At 40.1% G+C, this 23,174-nt stretch overlaps 1 protein-coding gene across 1 annotated transcript in view; it reads left to right on the top strand.

Moving 5' to 3' along the window:
* Nucleotides 1–23,174, top strand: part of LOC124777597 — a 313,220-nt gene that overhangs the window by 80,686 nt on the left and 209,360 nt on the right. The window contains exon 5 of the mRNA XM_047253060.1: nucleotides 15,620–15,842. Coding sequence (XP_047109016.1) covers nucleotides 15,620–15,842 — 223 coding nt within the window. The remainder of the gene's footprint in view (nucleotides 1–15,619; nucleotides 15,843–23,174) is intronic.

Here is a 23,174-nt window from a genome sequence, read left to right as displayed (position 1 = left end):
AGAATTACCCCAAAATATTATACCATATGACATTATGGAATGAAAGTTGGCAAAGTATGCAAGCTTTTTCATTTTTATGTCGCCTATGTCTGCTAACACTCGAATTGCAAATACAGATTTGTTAAGGCGTTTCTGCAGTTCTGTGTGTGCTCTTCCCAACTGAATTTATTATCAAGTTGTAATCCCAGGAATTTAAGACTGTCAACCTCTTCTATCTGCTCTTCTTTGTATTTTATGCATATGCTGGGTGGAAACCTCTTACAGGTTCTGAATTGCATATAGTGAGTCTTTTCCAAGTTTAATGTCAGTGAGTTGGCTATAAACCATTTATTAATATCTATGAAAATGTCATTAGCAGATCTTTCTAGAACTACACTTGACATACTATTTATTGCAATACTTGTGTCATCAGCAAACAAAACGAACTCTGATTCTGGCAGTGTAACTGATGAGAGATCATTAATGTACACAAGAGAAAGCAATGGCCCTAAGATGGATCCCTGTGGGACACCACATGTAATTTCTTCCCATTCTGATGATGACTGATGACTTAATTCACTAGTCCCTTGCACTGACACCCTTTGTTTCCTGTTAGCGAGGTATGACTTGAACCATTTTGCAGCACTGCCCGTGACACCATAGAATTCTAATTTACTTAAAAGGATGTTGTGGTTCACACAATCAAATGCCTTTAACAAATCACAGAAAATACCTGCTGCTTGTAATTTGTTATTTAATGAATTAAGTACATTTTCACTGTAGGTGTAAATAGCCTTCTCGAAATCAGAACCCTTCAGAAATCCAAACTGTGTTCTTGATAATATGTTATTTGTGGTCAGATGGTTGAGCAGCTGCCTGTACATTACTTTTTCTAAAATTTTTGAGAATGCTGGCAAAAGTGAAATCGGTCTGTAGTTTGATGGTATCTCTTTATCCCCTTTCTTGAATAGAGGCTTAACATCTGCATATTTTAGCCAGTCAGGAAATGTCCCAGTTATAATTGACTGGTTACACAAGTAACTTAGAATTGTGCTAAACTCACAAGAACATGTCTTAATTAACTTTGTTGATATTTCATCATACCCACTAGAATGCTTTGTTTTTAAAGATTTTATTATGGACGTTATTTCTTTTGGTGAAGTGTGTGATATATTCATGTACTTGAAGCTATTTGTGAAGGCTAGTTTCAGATAATCAAGGGCATTATTTACTGATCCTGAAAGTCCCATTCTATCAGTAACAGATATAAAGTACTTGTTAAATAGATTTGCCACACTATGCCCATCAGTTACTAATGTGTCATCTACACTTAGTGCTATTTGCTCCTGTTCCTTTCTGGTTCTACCAGTCTGCTCTTCCACTATATCCCATATTGTTTTTATTTTGTTCCCTGACATTGCTATCTTCTTCTCGTAGTGCATTTGTTTAGACGTCTGAATTACTTTTTTTAATGTTTTACAGTGTTCCCTGTATTTAGCTAAATCATCAGCATTGGAGCTGTTCTTGGTTGACACATACATTTTCCTTTTTGTCTCACAGGAAATCTTTATTCCTTGTGTAATCCATGGTTTTATTATAGACTTCTGTTTAATTTGAGTAACTTTTAGAGGAAAACAGTTTACAAACATGGTACTGACATTGTTCATGAATGTGTTATATTTTTCATTCATGTCATGAGCACTATAAACATCTTTCCAGTTCATATCTTTGAGCAGTTTTCTAAAACACTCAATTTTTGGTTGATTGACTACTCTCCTGTACTCTGATTTAGCAGTCTTGATAGTCTGCTTAGAATTTACATCTAAAACAGGGAGCTGCATGTCATGATCTGATAGTCCATTTATAACAGGTTTTATCATATGATTTTGTTCCTTTGATTTGTCTATAAAAATGTTATCAATGACTGTCCTTGAGGATTTAGTGATCCTAGTTGGAAAGTTTACAGTGTGAGTTAGATCGAAGGACAACATTACTAACTGCAGTGAATGTTTACTGGAAGATTGCATTAGAAAATCTGTATTAAAGTCACCAGCAATCAAAATTTCTTTGTTTCTTCCTGATAAATAACCCAAAAGAGCTTCTAGATGATCTAAGAATAGATTATAATTTCCTGCAGGTGCTCGGTAAATAGTTATTATTATATAGGATCTGTTATGGAACTCTACTTCTGTTGCACATGCTTCTAGATGCTGCTCTAAACAGAATTTATTAATGTCAATGTTCTTGAATTTATGGCAGTTTTTGATAAATGTGGCAACTCCTCCTCCATCCATATCCACTCTGCAGAAGTAGGAAGCTAGCTTAAATCCTGAGATGTCTAACATATCTATATCAGTGGTCACTTGATGTTCAGAGAGACAGATTATGTCAATTTGGTTAGATGAATTCATTTCATCGATACAAATGAGTAGTTCATCAACTTTATTTCTAAGTCCCGGGATGTTATGGTGTAATAAAGATAACTGATACTGCATACTAATGGGATTGTAACTGCTTTGGCGAAGATGAACTGGCAGTTTCTGATTACTTTCTGTTAAACACTGTTTAAATGGAGGCTGTATGATAAAATCTGACTCCTGTTTATCTGTTTTCTCAAACTGAGTGTGTCTGCCAATCTCTCTTAAAACTCGTTTTCTTTCCTCCTTCCCTATCCTAAAAAAGAGATCCCTCTGACACCTGTGGCCAGTGGTATTTTACCACTTGTGCCAGTGTCCCCCCTTAAGTTTTCTGTAGTCAACCCAGACAGTTTTCCCTTCCCTTTCCTATTGAGGTGAAGGCCATGCCTAGTGTAGTCCCACCTATCGATAGCATCCACAGGAATCAAACCAATATGGGACCCTATATCCATCCTAAGCAGCCACTCCAACTCTGAGTTCAAATGAGGCTGATCATGGCGTCTCAACACAGACACAAATCCCACACTCGTATGCTTCGTTGCTGATGCTATCTTCACCAGGTCACTCTCTATGGAATATTCAGAGTCTCTGCCAATGCAATTTCCCGGACCACCCACTATAACCACGGCATCCTCCTTTGTGAAATCCTTGCGTAAAGCATCTACATCCTGACCCAGATCTGCACTAGGCTTGAAAAAGTTTGTGACCTGGTACTCTGGACCTAGATTTTCCTGTAGTAGTTGCCCCACACCTCTACCATGGGAACTACCTAACAACTGAACTTTCTTTCTCTTTACAAATTTCCCTACCTTTTTCAAGTCCAAGAGATCAAAAAATATCCCAATGGGTGATGTTCGGTCGTTCAGAGTATTTAATATTTGATCAATGAAGCATATCAGGCGTTTACTTTTGAAAGCCCTTTCGGAAAACCAAATTGGCATTTTGTTAGTACTTAAGTTTCACAAATATGTGGAGCAACTCTTAAATGCGTTACTTTTCAAGAATTTTGGGTAAGGCTGTCGGAAATGAGACTGGGCAGTAGTTTTTAACATCAAACATATCCCACTTTTTATGTAATGGTTTAACAACAGAAAAATTTCAGCCTCTCTGGAAAAATGCTCTGTTTCAGTGAGTTACTACATACACAGTGATTCTTACTTCTGTCTGGAACAAGCATTTAGTACCCATTTGGAAATGTCATCTCTTACATGGGATTTTACTTTTGAGTGAATTTAGTGCTGTTCTAATTTCAGTAGGAGAGTTGAGTTGAATTTTAATTCTATCAAACTGCATAGGCATGACCTCCATATTGGTTAAATAATTTGTATTGAGCTTGACAGAAATACAGTCTCCCTGTTCACTCTGTTTTTATAATATTCCAAATTGCTTGAATATTATCAGTTATGATAATCTCAGACAAATGCACAAAGTTTTGGACTTTTCATAAATGAAGTACATTTAATAATTTTTGACGGTTTTTGGATCATTAATGCTTCTGTTTGAAAGGTACTTTCATTCCTTTAGTAAACGACAGCTTTTTAGATGGTTTCTTGCAATTGTGTTTCATTGTTTTCTTAGGGAAACCATTTTCAGATATACTCACAAAGTTTTAATGAAATAAGTTAGATTTTAATCTGGCATCACCTTCCTCCTGCACATAATTCAGCTCCGCTGCAGGCTTTTCCTAGAATTTGCAAATGTTAAATAGTTAACTGAACACTATTTTGGAGGATTGATTTGCGTTATTTTATGGAACTGTCATATACTGTAACTAACTGTGCATCATGATCAGAAATATTCTTCTTAAGAGGAAAAGTTTTTGATTGATTAAAATTTATGTTGTTCCATAAAAACATTATCTACCAGTGTAATGGTTTCCTGTCCTATCAAAGTAGGAAAAACTAATGTCAAATTGAAAGAATAAAGTAATAATTCAAGGTCAATCTTTCTATCAAACACTTTCAGAAACTCTACATTGAAATCTCCACAAACAATAATCTGCTTCCCTCTGTCTGTCAGATACCACAACAAAGAATTCAAGTTTTTCAGAAATAGCTGTGGAACAGGGGACCTATACACACCTACAGTTTTGCAAGTAGTATTATTTATGTAAATAACTCATAAAAACCTGCAACCAGTCACTTCTTTGAATAAATGTTTTATTCCATGAACTGGTTTCCGAACCTTTTCAGGTTCATCTTCAGATGGTTTCAGGAAGTTACATTATTATTTCTAGCATAATGCTGGGTGCTGGCTCTCTGACAAAGAGATGGAACACACTTTAATGTATCATTGAGACTATAGCTTATCTGTCGATATGGATGTAAATTTAGTTTTTTACTTATTGCAACAGTGTAGGTGGCTTTATCCGATTAGTGTCTGTTTGCCTCTATTTTCATGTCCAGTTGTTATATCACTATACAAACTATATTAATTTACACTTTGACAGTGAGACTTTTCCAGCATTCAGCATGCACTTTATAGCTGTTGCTTGTAACCAAGATCTTGACAGAAAGATATGGCATAGTTCTCCTTTGTACACAGATGTAATTCATTCTTCTTTACACGTATTAAAGTCGATATTAGAGCAAATATTTTAATCAGACTGGCGATTACATGAGACCACAAAATAAATTAAATAAATAAATTACTACAAGAACAAACTTCATGTGATCTGTTACCTTATTTCTATTTGTATATTACGTATAATGCAGGTAGTTTATAGCATTTTTTTTTTAATTTTTAAATCATGACTACCAGTAACATGAATACCCAGGAATCAATGATACATAGTCCGCCCCCAGTAGCTGAGTGGTCAGCACGACAGAATGTCAATCTTAAGGGCCTGGGTTTGATTCCCGGCTGGGTTGGAGATTTTCTCCGCTCAGGGACTGGCTGTTGTGTTGTCCTAATCATCATCATTATTTCATCCCCATCGACGGCCAAGTCGCCGAAGTGGCGTCAAATCGAAAGACTTGCGCCGGGCAAACGGTCTACCCGATGGGAGGTCCTAGTCACACAACATTTCTTTTTAATGATACATAGTTATTGTACCTGCAGTGAGATGCAGCTGTCTGTATGACTAGGACCTTTATATTTAAATTTAAATTAATAAAAAACCTTCAGATGAACTGTTGACTTATATCTGTTGTTGTGTTAACATGATCTGGGGTATTAGCAAGAGTAGATTCCATTTATTTTACCTAAAGGTATACATATAAAAGTTATAGTGATTGTAATGAACTAAAGCTGTTTGTATGGCTGTACACTTTATATTTAAAAATCATGAACATAAGTTCAACTATTGACTTATTTTTATTCTTACATTAAAGCGATCTGGAATACTGGTAAAGCCAGCAACTGTTAATTCAAGCTACAAGTAATATGTATAGAAGTACTGATTTATGTTCGCAGTACAAGGCTTTAACATTTAGAGATATTGTACAGGTTTTATTCTGTGGTAGGATATTACATTTTACATCAGTGTAGTTAGGTTGGGGGGGGGGGCGTCGGGGAGGTGGTGTATGGTTTGTTGAGTGGTTACTTGTTTTGAACTAGTAGATCTTCAAAGTTCTGAAGGAAAAATTTGTTTCTCATTTCGTCATTGAGTATGTAGACAGGTGCTGTATTTGTATAAATAAATATTTCAATTTCTTCAAGGAGGCCAAGTATTGTGCCTTCGTTGGCAAAATGGAGCATTTGGAGATTCTGTTCTATGTTGTTTGCTGAATGATTGTGCTGGGCAACAAGTGAGTCAAAGCTGGACTTATTAAGGTTGTTAAGACGGAATGCATCGATGTGTTATTTAAATCTTGTTGTGAAGCTTCTACCAGTCTGTCCAATGTAGAAACTTGGATATGAGTTGCAAATGACCTTGTACACACCTGAATTTTGATACTGTTGAATAGCGGTTTTGGTGCCATGTATGATTTTATTTTGTATCTCGTTGTTGGTGAAGAAACTTGTTTTCATGTTGTATGTGTTGAAGAGGTTGGCAATTTGGTGAGAAATCTTCAGTAGGAAAGGCAGGCTTATAAATGTGGTTTTCTTGTTTGGGGGTGGTATTTCGGCAGTTGATTGATTTTAATTTTGCTGTATGGATTAGTTTATCTATTATTGCAGGGTTGCACCCATTGCTGGAGGCAATTGATTTAATAATTTCTGTTCTTTTTATCTTTCAGTTGTGTCCATTGGAATTTTAAGCATGTAATAAACCACTGTTCTGAAGAATGCTTTTTTATGTTGGTGTGAATGGGAAGAGGATTTGTTTGTGGCATTGGCAGTTGTTGGCTTTCTGAAAATTTGAAATTTATGTTTTTGATTTTTATTTCAGGTTGTTAGATCAACATAGTTAATGCCTTCTAGTGTTTCATGTTCTGTAAATTGAATTTTATTGTGTATTTTATAAAGTTCTTTGGCTAGATCAACATTTGTAATGTACCTAATAGATATTTGCCCATGGATGGGTACATCACGTATGTAGATTGTGAATGGGTTGGGAATGTGAATCTCACAGGAAGCGTGCAAGGGATAAGTCCCTGCAGTCGCATTTTTCATCTGTGTCCTTGGTGGCTCAAATGGACAGAGCATCTGCCATGTAATAAGGAGATCCCGGGTTCGAGTCCAGGTCGGGGCACACGTTTTCAGCTGTCCCCATCGAGGTATATCAACACCACCTGTCGGCAGTTGAGGGTTTCAATTAATCATCATTTATTCTATAGAAGCTGCACGTTTCACCAATGGCATCTGTTCTTTCGAGAGCAGTTACTAGTTTCCTATATATTTGTTCATGGTCTTTTTAATATAAAGTGTACAGCCATACAAACAGCTTTAGTCCATTACAATCACTATAACTTTTATATGTATACCTTTAGCTAAAATAAATGGAATCTACTCTTGCTAATACCCCAGATCATGTTAACACAACAACAGATATAAGTCAACAGTTCATCTGAAGGTTTGTTATTAATTTAAATTTAAATATAAAGGTCCTAGTCATACAGACAGCTGCATCCACTGCAGGTACAATTACTACGTATCATTAAAAAGAAATGTTGTGTGACTAGGACCTCCCATCGGGTAGACTGTTTGCCCGGCGCAAGTCTTTCGATTTGACGCCACTTCGGCGACTTGGCCGTCGATGGGGATGAAATAATGATGATGATTAGGATATCACAACACCCAGTCCCTGAGCGGAGAAAATCTCCGACCCAGCCGGGAATCGAAGCCAGGCCCTTAAGATTGACATTCTGTCGCGCTGACCACTCAGCTACTGGGGGCGGACTATGTATCATTGGTTCCTGGGTATTCATGTTACTGGTAATCATGATTAAAAAATAAAAAAAGGCTATAAACTACCTGCATTATACGTAATATACAAATAGAAATAAGGTATCAGATCACCTGAAGTTTGTTCTTGTAGTAATTTATTTATATACTTTGTTTTGTGGTCTCCTGTAATCGCCAGTCTCATTAAAATATTTGCTCTAATATCGACTTTAATACATGTAAAGAAGAATGAATTACATCTGTGTACAAAGGAGGACTATGCCATATCTTTCTGTCAAGATTTTGGTTACAAGCAACAGCTATAAAGTGCATGCTGGATGCTGGAAAAGTCTCACTGTCAGAGTGTAAATTAATATAGTTTGTGTGGAAGCATATATAGTGATATAACAACTGGACATGAAAACGGAGGCAAACAGACACTGACCGGATAAAGCCACCTACACTGTCTCAGTAAGTAAAAAACTAAATTTACATCCATATCGACAGATAAGCTATAGTCTCAATGATACATTAAAGTGTGTTCCATCTCAGTCACAGTTCTAAAACATCTGTCATGGATAAGCGTAATACTATTATATAGTTTAAGCTCACATGCACATGCTTCTATATGCTAATCAACATAAAAATTTTAATTTCTAAATTTTTTACACTATGATAAATTTCTAAATTTCTTACACCATGATAAATTGTAACATATATGACAACTACTCCTTTCTCTCCATAATGTGTCTACTTATATGTGTAGAAAGCTTACATCCACCTACATTTACCTTTTCTATATCCATGATTCTATGTTCAGACAAGCATAGTATATGTGTTCTATCCTCAGTTTGTAAACGTTCGAAAAAAAATAGAAACTTACCTACTTCATTTTTAAATCCTCTGATATTTTGATGCAATATGCTAACATTAATTTTCACTGCACGTTTATTAGAATCTTGCGTTCTCTTGTACATGCCTGTTAGAGGTTATCATTAGGCTTAATTTCATTCAATGTGGAATCATTGGACACTGAGAAAAGGATGTATTCCCATGAGTTTCAGTGTCTTCCCCCCCCCCCCCCCCCCCATCAAATACGTTGCTAGCATAATGGAGAATTTACCCTTTCCTTTCCTTTTGAGATGCAGGCCATGCCCTGTGAAGTCCCACCTTTCAATAGTGTCAACAGGAACCAAACCCATGCCTGACAAAGCAGCCACCTGAAGCAGCTGATATAACTACATATTGACCTTTCTGACACAGGTTTTCAGTTGGGATCAACCATGCCGCATGAAAGCAGGATCCAAGCCAACATTTGTGTGGTTCATCACAGATGCTGTTTTTACTAAGTCACGCTTAATATTGTAGCCTTGATCCGTATCAATACTGCTTCCTGCTGCACCCACTATCACATGATCCTGCTTTGCAAAAAAATTGCACAATGCTCCTACATCCTCTATCATTTAACTAAGACATGCACTAGTCTTAAAAAGACGTGTAACATGGTACACATAACCAAATTTTTCCTACAAGTTCTGGCCCAAACCTCTTCCATGACTACTATCTCATACTTTATACCTTTTTTGAAACAGTTGATTCCTGGTGAAAATCTGTTGAGTCTGAACATCTACATGAGACTCTTCTGTACTTAACTGAGGTATCAAGGCAAATCTATTGTTTGTATCAATGATGAAACTGTCAGAAACTGTTCTCTTTCTGTGAGCCCTGTTCCTTGCTACCACTTCCCACCTATCTTCGCCCTTCTCCCCCCCCCCCCCAACCTTAACCTCATCGGTGTCTCCCTAGCACTACCCAGTCCAGCCTTAAGGGCTCTAATCTTCCCTTCCTGTTCAGCTATCTTCGTATCCCACGAACATACTTTGCAATATCATAGAAGAGACCAATTCACTTCCCCAATTCCATGCCACTTCATTGATCCCATTGTATCCATTTGTCACAACAGACGAATAACCCCAGAACTTAATTTCCCGTGGCAGCTGATACATTTCTCGCTCATGGTTGTTTACAATCGTTTTCCAAATATTTATCAGACAATAACAGTAATGTTTTATTAACTACAAATCACAAGACCCACTAAAGCTATGTGGAACACCAACATATCTGTATACTATTAATATAGTAACATGGTGCACTTAAAATAACGATAAAACTCGACCTCTGTACCCGAAAAATTTGGAATAACGCTGCGTATGTGCGATATGGTCTTTAAGCGTTTTTAAAAGAAATAGAGCAGAGAACTTAAAACCTTAATTCCCTGAGCAGATACGGAAATACTAAATATTTGTCTAACGCAAACAACCTTAATTCTTCACTGAATGCTTACGGAAAAATCAAATGTTTGTGAAAATATATGTCTAAAGTATGCAGGAAGAGGTCCTTAGGACAGGTTCCTTTCTTTTCTTTCTTTCTTTCATTCTTTCTTTCTTTCTTTCTTTCTTTTTTTTAGAGAAATACATTGAAAAAAGCGAAACCTTCGATAGATAATATGGAATAGGCTCTAATTAATTTCTTTACTGTGTAATGTTTACTTAATTTAGAGTTGTATCAGAATTAACTACTTATTTTCAAGGTCTCAATATTCAAGCACATGTAGTCAGTGCCAGGGCTGCCAACTGTTACGGAATGTTGTGGGAAGTTGTAAACATAGATGCCGGCCGAAGTGGCCATGCGGTTAAAGGCGCTGCAGTCTGGAACCACAAGACCGCTACGGTCGCAGGTTCGAATCCTGCCTCGGGCATGGATGTTTGTGATGTCCTTAGGTTAGTTAGGTTTAACTAGTTCTAAGTTCTAGGGGACTAATGACCTCAGCAGTTGAGTCCCATAGTGCTCAGAGCCATTTGAACCATTTTTTTTTTTTGTAAATATAGATGTTAGTAAACAAAGTTGAAAATCACTGAACAAAGGAGCATTTTCCACGTGAAGGCACTAGAATTACTATACCACTGGAAGCTACACAGCAGCGAAGTTGTTATTCTAGCGGAAGACCTGAGAAAATTACCTAACAATATCACATTCACTGTTGAACATCAACCAAAGTTAGCATTAACTTCCTAGATCTTAAAATATCAGTTTGACATATTTCCTAATTCAAGAACCACAAATGGTACCATTAGTAACACATCCTGCCATTCAAATCAACATGAGGTAGCTACCGTCAGGTCAGTGCTTCACTGCTTGCATAGTATCACGCTCAGCCCCGCCGAAAAGCAGAAAGAAACTAGCATAATTAAGTCAGTTGCCACAATAATGGATATGATGCTTCAATACTAGATGAGCTCTCCCAGAAGCAAAAATTACTGAACTAAATCTCTTCAACAGAAAACATCTGGACCAACTGTGAAGAACATAAGATCAATAAATTAAGCACTCCTACTCTATATGGGTAAAATTTTCAACCTGTTCAAGAAGGAGAGTGCCAAACTCTGTCTTTCCACCAATAATAAGCTTCAGCAGATCGTTGTACACATTCCCCAGCATTAGCACCCCCAAAAAGAGATCAGGCAGCTTTAAACTGAGCTCTAATAACTGTCCCATTTTCTCCACTGGCCAAACCGGTTTTAAGGAACACTTGAATGCACTGCGACTGAATACCTTCAGGAACTCAGCCTTTGCCACCATTCTTTGCAGAAAATAATCATACAATAGACAGTACAGAAAACAACTTTCAGATCTTAAACTTTGCAGGTAAGGTTGTCAAAATGAATCTTGTAGACGAGATTTACATGCACACTTTCCCTCATCTCTTTCTGTATGAACAAAGAATCAGCCAACACTTCTTTCCTAAAGAGGTTTTTTCATCGCTTAAACCGGTGTAATATTTCCACAGTCCATGAGAGCTGTAGTACTTTAAAAGTCGTTTCATGAATATATTTCTTGTGTGAATGCAGTATGCACTACTTGTACCTTTATTGTATAATCCGCATTTAAATTACATTTCTAGCCTGGCGTGTTAAAAGATTACTATTTATAACGTAAAATGCAATTATAGGTTCGGTGTTCCAATTAGCTTTATCACTGTGACAGAAAACGTATCTGGTAGTGCTTATGTACTGTACACAGAGCTCAGTACTGATTACACATAATCTTTGTATGTGTAATTCTAAATATTCAGCTTATTAGGAACCATCGTAAACAATTTTATTTCTCTTTTCGTTGCACAAAAGACATACATACTACACCCATACACTACCACAATATCGGTAACCTAACATCTCTATCACTGTAATATTTTTGAAATTATTATTTATTTTTTGACCCTTCGTAAATGTTTATCGTGTTTGTTGTCATTAAACAGAGAACAGTGTTATGTAAAGTCTTACCCAGTGAAGTGAACAGAACGAACATTGGGCACAAGTGTGTTGGTTTCAATATTCCTAAAAGAAACGGCATTTTGTCACACAAAATCAGCAAGTAGGTTTTCATCACATTTCACGTTTTTCTAATTTTAAAACGTTTCGTATATTATGTGATAGAGATCAAAATAAATAAATCTCTAGTAGATGCATGGTCCGGTCACATTAATGTGACGACCGCATATGTTCAATGTCAACGTGCAGTAACCACTCACAGACGGCACGTGGCAGCACTAACAATGGAGGGTATACAAAACATGTCGTTTAGACGCGGAAAACAATGCAGTCGTTGTAATGCGGAAACTTTCAAAAGAGCACGCTCATTGGGTTTCGGGACAAGGATGAAAGAATTTCCAAGACGGTTTAATTTGTAAACTCTTCACACGATGTCGTGGTTAGGATATACCGTGAGTGGCAAAATAGCGCCACGCAAAACCTGCACTGAACCGGCTGTGGTGCACTACAGATATAGACGACGGTGGTGAACGACGGCTGATGAATGTGCGCGAACGAATAATCGAGTAGATGTTGAGTAATTCAAACTTCCTGCCAGATTAAAACTGTGTGCCGGACCGAGACTCGAATTCGGGGCCTTTGCCATGTCTCCGCAGTATCATTTCTTCCAGGTGTGCTAGTTGTGCAAGGTTCGCTGAAGAGCTTCTGTGAAATTTGAAAGGTAGAAGACGAGGTACTGGCAGAATTGAAACTGTGAGGACGGGTCGTGAGTCGTGTTTGGGTAGTTCAGATGGTAGAGCACTTGGGCTGGAGTCTCTGTCCGGCACACAGTTTTACTCTATCGGGAAGTACCATCGCACACTCCGCTGCAGAAAGAAAATCTCATTCTGTTGAGTACTTGACCGTCCTGATGAACCAAGGGTTTGCCAACACTGTCTCAGCGAAGGTTGCCGCGTATGTACGACGGTAGCAGGCGCCTGATTCTTACACACATCGTTCATCGGTGATGAAGGCTGGACTTTGCAAACCAGTGCTGCAAATGGATCTCCACTGAGTAGCAGCGGCTTGCGCTTTCAGACGGATCCCGTTTTGCTCCATCAAACAAATTGCAAACACCCCACAACAATCGTCGGAAGGGTCCATTTGAAACAGGAGGCTCTATGGTCTGGCGAATGATTTCGTGGAATTCCCTGGGTGCTCTCGTCATTCTGAAAGGCGCTGTGGATCAACAAACGAATGCATCTGTTCTTGGGGATCATGTACACTCCTACATGCAGTATTGTTTTCCTTGGCACAATGGCATCTACCAGCATGACAGTAGAATGTTCAGACAGCTCGCATTGTAAGTGCGTGGTTCGAAGAGCAACAGAATAAGTTTAGCGTGCTCCCCTCTCCACAAAACTGCCCCGATTCAAAACCCAGTCGAGAACCTGTGGCACTATCCGGATTGGGCTGTCCGCTCCATGGACCCTCAACTGAGAGACTTATCTCAGCTGGCCTCAGCACTGGAGTCGGCATGGCTGCACATCCCTGTCGGTAACAGCCACAACCTAAATGTGTCTTTTTCTGCACGTCTCGCAGCACACCGCGCTACAAATGGTCGTTATTGAGGCTTGTGACAGATGGTCACATCAATGTGACAGGGCAGTGTATTCACAAAGAGTGTACGAAAAAACTTTCTGGCCCTAGCACATATGGAGATGGTTAAGAAATCCTAAACCTGTCATGGTTTGATTCATACAAACCTTTTTAAACCATGCTCATCGCTGGTTGCTATTTCAGTTACAAGCCTTTGGATGAATATTTTTCCATCATTGCGTCTGGAAAAGTAGTGCTAAAAGGGTTAATACTTCAGACCAAGCCGCGGGGGATTAGCCGAAAGGTCTAGAGAGCTGCAGTCATGGACTGTACGGCTGGTCCCGGCGGAGGTTAGTCCTCAAATGGTTCAAATGGCTCTGAGCACTATGGGACTCTACTTCTGAGGTCATCAGTCCCCTAGAACTTAGAACTACTTACATCTAACTAACCTAAGGACATCACACACATCCATGCCCGAGGCAGGATTCGAACCTGCGACCGTAGCGGTCGCGCGGCTCCAGTCTGTAGCACCTAGAACCGCTCGGCCACTCTGGCCGGCTTAGAGTCCTCCCTCGGGCATGGTTGGGTATGTGTTTGTCCTTAGGATAATCTAGGTTAGGTAGTGTGTAAGCTTAGGGACTGAAGACCTTAGTAGTTAAGTCCCATAACATTTCACACACTTTTTTTTTTTTTTTTTTTTTTTTTAACTATAGACTAAATTGCATGTGGTTAGTGGCAGTGTAAGATTCCTTAGGTATGAGCTAGTCTCGAACACTTGTCGAATATAATCGGTAGGCGGATTAAACATGCTCTTTTCAAAATGCCATTCGCCTTCTGACACAGTTTATGGAAGATTCCTATGATGAAGTGAGCCTCACAGTAAATAAGTTTCTTTAAAAACAGGATAAATCGTGAAGTTAATCGAAATTGCATCAGTGGAGAGTTAGGAAACGAGCATCTCTAATAGGCCGGCGTGAAAACGTCATATGATCTAACCTCCGGGCAGTAGCAACATGGAGTAACATACTTGAATCGTCACATTACGTACATACTGTTGACTGCGCCCGGGGCCGAGGCTCAAGTTATGACCGTTGTTCCATGCAGAACGTCAGTCAGGACTATATGAACGGCTGGATGGAAACCGGAACACGACCAAAGATGCCATCTCCAGGCTTCATTTCACTATCTTACCACCCTGCATGCCCTGTGCCACATTTTAGAATATATTTCATTTTGTCTTGTGCTAAACGTTTCACCCTCTACAATTTCCTCAAGTTACTCTCTGATATCTCAGTCCGTGTCCAATCATCCTTTCCCTCCTCTTTGTAAGCGTGGGTTTTTCATATATTTCTCTCTATCCCCCACCCCTCACCCCCACACTTCTCAACCCCGAGTTTCCGGAGAACCTCTCCATTTCTTATCTCAGTCTAATTGTCAACGTCCTTTTCCAGCACGACGTTCAAACGATTTTGTTCTCTTCTATTCCTGTTTTCACACAGTCTTTGAATCACTTTTGCACAATGCGGAGCTCAGAACGTATGTTCGCGGAAACGTTTTCCTCCATTTAAGTGAAAGACTATGGAGGAATCAATGTCACGAAATTATGATAAGTGGTGAAACCAAATTCTACCAGTTTAGTCAAAAAGCTTGTAAGGAAATTTGCGACCATACTGGCACTAACTGGTAAACAAAATTGGCCATAAAGACGAGTGTTTTAAAACGTGCGTAGTGATGACTGTTAGCAAGCGCTTATCTTTTCGAAAGAAATAGTGCAAAAAAAAAAAAATCCCCGAAGCATTGGTTTCTCTGTATGGTTTCATTTTCAACCTTGTCGCTTCAATGTGGCCCGACACCTCAAAAGCAGAGAGGAATAGCGGCATAAAAACTTTTTCTGTTTCTACTGTTAGTTTATCGATGACGATGACTGAAAGTAAGAGTGAATACTTGCCTCAAAATGACCGACAGTAGAATTATATGTAAGTAATTTGAGAAATTTGCAACGCCCTCTCAAACTTAAACATTCAGTGGTGTGATTTACAAACGTTGCAGAATATTCAAGATTTCTTGGACGGAGCGGAGCATGGCGTCGTCTACTGCAGCCTTGGTTCCAACGTCCGAAGCAAGGATCTTCCGTTGGAGAAGATTCAGGCCCTCATGGAGGCATTCAGAGAGCTGCCGCAGCGCGTCATCTGGAAGTGGGAGAACGACTCCCTGCCTTCACAGCCGGAGAACGTAATGGTCAGCAAGTGGCTGCCGCGGCAGTCCATACTGGGTGAGCTGTTCTTTAAGATAACTGTGGGGTACACTTTACCAGGGTTTAACTGGTACACTGCTACGGCGTGTGGCTGTCTAGGAGGGGAGAGCCTACGCTCAAGTAAAGGTTGGACATCATTCATAACTAAAATATTTATTGAACAACTTTGCTTAAAAATTCAATTCAACTACTTAAGAATATTTTATTTGTAATCTTCCAACAATTAATTAGAAACACGTTAAGAACTACAAAAGGATATAAAATTTCATAAATTTGCACATACCAGAACATGTACTGCAGTGTTTACATTTATGCACACGCTGTGACACTGACCCACCTTATACTGTTATAAACTTAGGAGGCCCAAAATGGTGTATATAGTTAAGGAAACCTCATGTTAAAAGACAACAAATGAGCTTTGCACTTAACTACCACAATTATGGAAGCAAATACTTTCAGCAACCTACATCACAGAGGGAAAGAAGTATGTTACAGTTCCTTGAGAATTAATCATTTATCACTAAGTTTCATCTACTATAATCAGTTACTATGTAGCTACTAGTAGGACACAGAAAATCTTTTAGCACAAGCTCATGTGACAGAAGAACGATGCAAAATTTTAATACTGTATCTGTGCCTCGCCGGCCGAGGTGGCCGAGCGGTTCTAGGCGCTACAGTCTGGAACCGCGCAAATGCTACGGTCGCAGGTTCGAATCCTGCCTCGGGCATGGATGTGTGTGATGTCCTTAGGTTAGTGAGGTTTAAGTAGTTCTAAGTTCTAGGGGACTGGTGACCTTAGAAGTTAAGTCCCATAGTGCTCAGAGCCATTTGAACCATTTTTTTATCTGTGACTCCAATGACAGCTACAACAAGAAGAATTTGTGTCCTAAAAAATTTAACAAATCACGTTACAGTATTTTCTGACAGTCTATTTACTGCTTTGCTGTTGCTTGGTATTAGAGAATGTTCCACGACACTACTGGCCAAAAGAATGAAAACTTACGAAAACAATAACCTTAGAATTTACGTTCAGTTCCCCGAAAACCGCACACACACACACACACACACACACACACACACACATTTCAAAAGTATATATATTTTTTAAAAGAAAACAAGAAAGGTATAATGTTCCTTCAAGCAATCCTTTTACTGCCCACGCCAGTGCTGTTGAGATAGCGCACCCACGACTTCAGAATCCATCTAGCTGCATCCAGGTAGTTTACTCTGCGTAAATCAGATATAGACATCTCCAGGATAATTGAGACAATTCTACGCATGGCGCTAGTAACTACCAGTAATACCAACAAAGGGGGCAGAAACCGGTATTAATAGAAAAAAAACAAAACAAAAATCACTTGCTTATTACTGAACACACACCAAAATCTCAACAAGGTTGTAAGAAGATTCGCCCGCTAACCGCAGTTCAGTTTCAAAACACCCAATGGCCTAACGACAGCAAGGGGCTGCCACGCGGGATGGAAAAACAACAAATTTGAATAGAAGCAAACGGTTGGCATATGAACTTCGACTGTGTTAAGCAGACAGTCCCTTAAATACAAAGTAAATAGCTCATATCCTTTTTTCCCAGAATTTACAAGTTAACTAGCTAGCAATAAATGACCTAACTTAAAGTCCACAGTGCTGTCGTATATCAGGTAGAAACACAGTATATCTTAATATTATAGAAAATTACAAATTTATGCTGGTACAATAAGCAGTTGGTACAAACACGTGTAGGCCTCTTGACCTCGCACTCAACTTACCTCGACCAAGGCTTAACCCTGTGGTGCATGAATTTCACTGCTGTGGACAACTTACAATGGTCAATTTTGTGTCGCTTTCAGTCAGTGATGAGGCTGAAAATGCATGCAGGACTCAACACCAGTAGGGAGTGCCCACAGCAGTGAACTGTTTGGATTTGCAGTTTCAGGACTGATCGGAAATGCCAAAGAAGCGACAAGTAACAGCTGTCCACTGCAGTTGACACTATGCGCCACAGGGTTACGCACTCGGGAAAATTGTCCCGGTATTTTCATAGACCTAATAGCCGCGAAGGCGGGTAAGGCGCATAAGCGGACGCCAACACCCTGGGACTGACAATAGAAGGGAACTTTCAGCAACTTCACACTGTCTCCAAAGTCACTAATCAGACGTCAGATGCCTCACCCTAGGTCTAAGACGACACCTTTCCCTCTTAACCAAAGCGGAGCAATCACTGACTTCCACAGTAGAAATCGCATTGGCCACGTCGCGACTCCTGACGCCTCCAGGATGAAAACTATTCTCGGACACGCAATCCGAAGCGGAATACCGCAGTCCAGTCGTCCGACAGAGAAGTCGCACGGCTCAGATCACAAAACGCCGCGCCGGAAGAGCCCTCCCTTCTCCGCCGTCCTCAGACTCCCTCCTCACACTGTAACCTGCAAAAGGGCACTCCCTCCGCTAGAGGCAAAGATGGCATGCGGAAGGCGTTCCGCGAGCTACCGACCAACTACGTCTGAGTAATGTCTGAGAATTTCTTCAAAAATATGTCTTGCGATATATGTCTGAGTAGTTGTAAACATATCCATATCCATACAAAAGTTAAATACTCCTGTTTCCAGTTGTGCTGATTAAGTTACTTCAGAATTACCATATGTAAGACCTTGAGCTGGATATTCAATTTAAAGATAATAAATGTGAAGTCTTTCTCTTTATGTACGGTTTTGACTCTCGAAAATAAGAGCGGCTCCAAGGATGGTGATTGCATCACTTTATTACAGCGTTCTCATTATAGTCTTAAGATCAGCTAACCATGTGAATAATAAGTACACACCATAAAACACCTACACTAGACTTAATATGTCATTAACTTGGTTCTTAATGTTCGCGGTATTCGGACGCAACTAATGTTAAACAACCAAATTCTGTCTACTTCGTGTTTAGTGGACCTTTATCATTTTAAGATACAAATTTTTTCCTCTCAACGCTATAGTGTTGTGGAGAATTTATTTTTTGTGTATGGTCAAAACGCCTGTGGCTGGTTTGAGACGACTCACCATTTCTTCTTCATCTCAGAATAATAAAACACGCATCGTCGATTATTTGTTGAATATATATTTTTTACTCTCTAAGGTTCCTGATACATCAGTGCATCAAACTTTCTGACCGATCTGTGTGCGAGACGGACTCGAACCTGTTAACTTTGTTTCGTGGGCAAGTGCTCTGCTGATTGAGCTACTCAAGCACGCCTGACAACCCGTCCTCACAATTTTACACCCAACAGTACATCTCCTAACTTGCAAACTCCAAAGGGTTTCTCCTGTATACTTCACGTGACTAGGACTCCCGGAAGAAAGGATACTGCTGAGACTTAGCTTAGCCAAAGACTGGGGTAATGTTTTTAGAGATTCTGAATCTCATCACATATCACCTTCTCCCTTCCTGGCATATCTGAAATGTGTGCTGGAAAGACATTCGAACTTCGGATCCTTTCTTTTTCCTTTTCAAGAGTGGGAGGGGGGGGGGGTACAATAAGAGGAGCAGACAGAAATTAAGCTGCGAGGGCGAGTCATGAGTCAAGGTTGTATATTCTCTAGACGATACCTTGCCCGAGAATGCCAAACGTCACAGGACTGAGTCCAATTCCAGCACAATGGTTCAACATGAAAGGAATCAGGGGCATACTGCTTTGCAAGCTGTAAAGTGATTCCATCGATTCCTTACACTTCCAGAGATTTGTTATACAAATGAAAGTCTCTTCAATGTTACTATTCCTCCTTCGGTCCACTCCCTGAGCCGTGTTGTCAGAGCGTCTGACCACCACGCAACGGGCCCTGGTTTGATTGCCGGCCAGGCCAAAGATTTTCTCCGCTCGGGAACGGGGTACTGTGTAGTCCTCAATATCATTTCATCATCGATACGATAGTCGCCCAGTGTGGCATCATCTGTAAAGACTTGCAACTGGGCGGCTGTTCAAATGTTCAAATGTCTGTGAAATCTTATAGGACTTAACTGCTAAGGTCATCAGTCCCTAAGCTAACACACTACTTATTATCCCAAGGACAAACACACACACCCATGCCCGAGGGAGGAGTCGAACCTCCGCCGGGACCAACCGCACAGTCCATGACTGCAGTGCCTCAGACCGCTCGGCTAATCCCGTGCGGCCAGGGTGGCTGTACTCCCAGCCACCAATGAAATGTGGTCATCTCATTTCATTTCAGTCTTCCCTTAGCTGAGATAGCCTTTTCTGCGTGTTCTATTCAGCTTCGTTTCGTTACCAGCCCGTGCAACAGGCTATCGCCTTTGACAATCGTCTTTTTGGGTTCGGATCCAGTCGCTGTTAAAATACTGAACGAAAATCATCAGCAGCTGCGTGCTAAGACTTCTAGTAAGAGCCATTCTCGTTCTACCATTGGCCTCATCCAGGAGATTGGTGGAGAGATGGAGCAAATTTTTGTCCTTAGGGTGGGAAACTGCCCCTAAAAACAGGAGAGGCAGGAATGATCCAAGGCATGAGGATGTGGGAGGCAATAGAAACCACGGCATTAAAGATATAGTCTTTATCCACAGGACATTCGGCCTGCAACTGAAAAAGAGTCACAATGTTCTCTCCATTGGCAAAACATTAGCCGCTTCATGTGGAAGACGTGCTTTGCTGTGCTCCACAATTTACGCAGTCTTTATAGATACAGTGACGCCGCACCGCAGAATTAATTTTCTCAGGATAGTGTAAAATGTGTCATAAAGCAGTCTGAGTGCAAAGTCCGTGCATTTTGCACATTTATTTATTTATGTTTACAGGTGTAAGCGGATTTCCACTAACTGATTTGTGTGGGAGTAAAGTCGCGTTTTCCACATAAATCCGTCTCGAAAAGTACTCCAGAAACTTCAAGAACAAATTAAATGATCCTTTCGTGATGTTTTTATCAAAATTCGTGCGTGTGTCGTGATATATTGTGTACTTTCGTGGGTTAAGTGCCACGAGGAACGTGCTTTGTGCTAGCATCAATTGTAATCAGTACTTGTGCTCTATTCAGTTCAAGCAGTAATATCATCACGTAAACAATTGTCACCTCAAATTTCAGTGCATTTCAACGCGAGTGAAAGTACATTTTCGAAAATCTGTGGAAGAGAGTAATGTTGTACACAACGTATAGTTAGATGTTCATTATTTTACATTTGACTCCCATCTTTTTTTCTGTGACTAACTTCGGAATCGCGGGACTGACGATCTCGCCGCTTGGTCCCATAACCCCTCTGTCAATTAATCAACCGACGTATATTTAGGATATAGGTGGAATGGTTGTCCAAACGTAAGATTCAATATTATTGCTGTCACTTGATTTACCAGGAAAAATAGGTTTTAAAAACTCTGTTCTGAAGAAACTTCACAGGTCTAGAATATTAAAAAATATTTTCTTCAAGTAATAACAATAACCAGTACAAAACAGTTCAGTCTGACCCGACATGTGAAACCGAATTCAGTACTTCACAATATATGACCTACAGCCTCCTATAGTTACGACAGCAATAACTTATTACACCAGAAAGTATTCACTTGTCTGTAATATAAACGTAAGTAAAATCGCTACTACCTAGTTCTTCCATGGCTACTACTAGTTACTCACCACTGATCAAGACACCAACTGTCAGTACTCACGTAATCACGTCTAAGCGATCAGTAAAAGTTACATATATAAATAATTCGTTCATGTAAAAGAATATAGCAATTAACATTACATATGAATGAACCACACGTTGAATAACTGAATCACCATTAAAACAACAGAGTACGGAACAGATAAACACTTGTGATAAGTTTTCAAAATACAGTTAACTTCTGCACAATCACATGCACTGCCCCTACTGATGGGAACCAGCATGCTTTACGATACATTTTTCACTTTAGCGTCCGCCGCTCGTGGTTGTGTGGTAGCGTTCTCGCTTCCCACGCTCGGGTTCCCGGGTTTGATTCCCGGCGGGGTCAGGGATTTTCTCAGCCTCGTGATGACTGGGTGTTGTGTGCTGTCATTAGGTTAGTTAGGTTTAAGTAGTTCTAAGTTCTAGGGGACTGATGACCATAGATATTAAGTCCCATAGTGCTCAGAGCCATTTGAACCATTTGAACGATTTCCGAAGTGGGAGGTCCCATTTGTCTAGCTACAACTACCATTCCGCTTTCAAAGTCGTCAATTCCCATTGTGCGGCTGTAAAAACGTCGGAAACCTTTTCACATGAGTCACATGGCTACAAATGACAGCTCTGCTACTGAACCGCCTTTTTACACCTTGTGTACTAGATGCTACCGCCGTCTGTAAATGTGCTTATCGCTATTTCATCTCAGTGTACACAATACTGCCCGTCGTGCAATAGCCGCAGCTAGCCGTAACTCGACACTCGTAGCTTCCTATAGAAGTCAGCTATAACTCACTTCACTTAATGCACCTTTGCATTATACCAACATTACCTCAAAGTCACTCTGACTGTGCTACTTGCAATCTGATGAAGCTGTTCCTTGCTTTCGTGCAATGTCGTGTATATGACCGGAGAAAGCAACACCTGCTCCAACAGTTCGTTGTTCACATTTCAGCACTGCCCATGCTGATCATGTTAGCAAAACTGCTTTTCCTGATGTCTATCCAGCTACTTGTAGTCACTCAATGGCCTTCCTCTAAGATCTCTACGGCAGCACCGTCACAGTGGTTCTATGTCCTGCAACAGTCACCGTCTGGCGGCGTCAGTGCCACACGCCCAAGAACGAGATTGCTGGTGCCGGAGGAAATAGCTATCCTTCGGACATGGTACAACCTCCTCCCTCCCCCCCCTCCCAGCCACCGCCCCTCCAAAAATTTTGCCTCCAGCCTGGAGAACAGACACAGTACCAAAACGAAATAACACAGCAACAGGTATGAGGCAACAGCAATGCCGCACATATACAAAGACAACTGCTGTTGTTCATAAGATGATTAATCTGGGTAACGTCTCTCCTGTATTGTTTAGCAATTGAAAGCTCTTTAGTCAACCAGCAGAGTAACCGGAATAACAAACAGCACCAGTTCTAAGGAGCTCTTGCATGTGGCATGAGCTTATCCATTAACTTAGTCTCCATTCTATTCATCTTGTCAAAGTTCCTACGATATACTCGATTCCCAACCTTTGACAGATTCGAATGTGTCCGTTTGTTGTAACTGAGTCTCTGCTCATAGGCTTCCCAGTGGATCTCTCGCCTGGAAACAGACCTATAGACCACAAATTAGCTAACGGAGAATTAGTTTTAAAGAGAAAAATTAATGCTGCTGGAGCTTTATATCTCTCATGAGCAAGGGTAAAAAAAAAGAGTAAATTAGCCACCCCAGAGTTGGA

Source organism: Schistocerca piceifrons, chromosome 2 (assembly GCF_021461385.2).
Source record: "Schistocerca piceifrons isolate TAMUIC-IGC-003096 chromosome 2, iqSchPice1.1, whole genome shotgun sequence".
NCBI lineage: Eukaryota > Metazoa > Arthropoda > Insecta > Orthoptera > Acrididae > Schistocerca > Schistocerca piceifrons.
The sequence above is the reverse complement of the archived record's forward strand: the minus strand, read 5'-3'. Positions and strand labels throughout refer to the sequence as shown.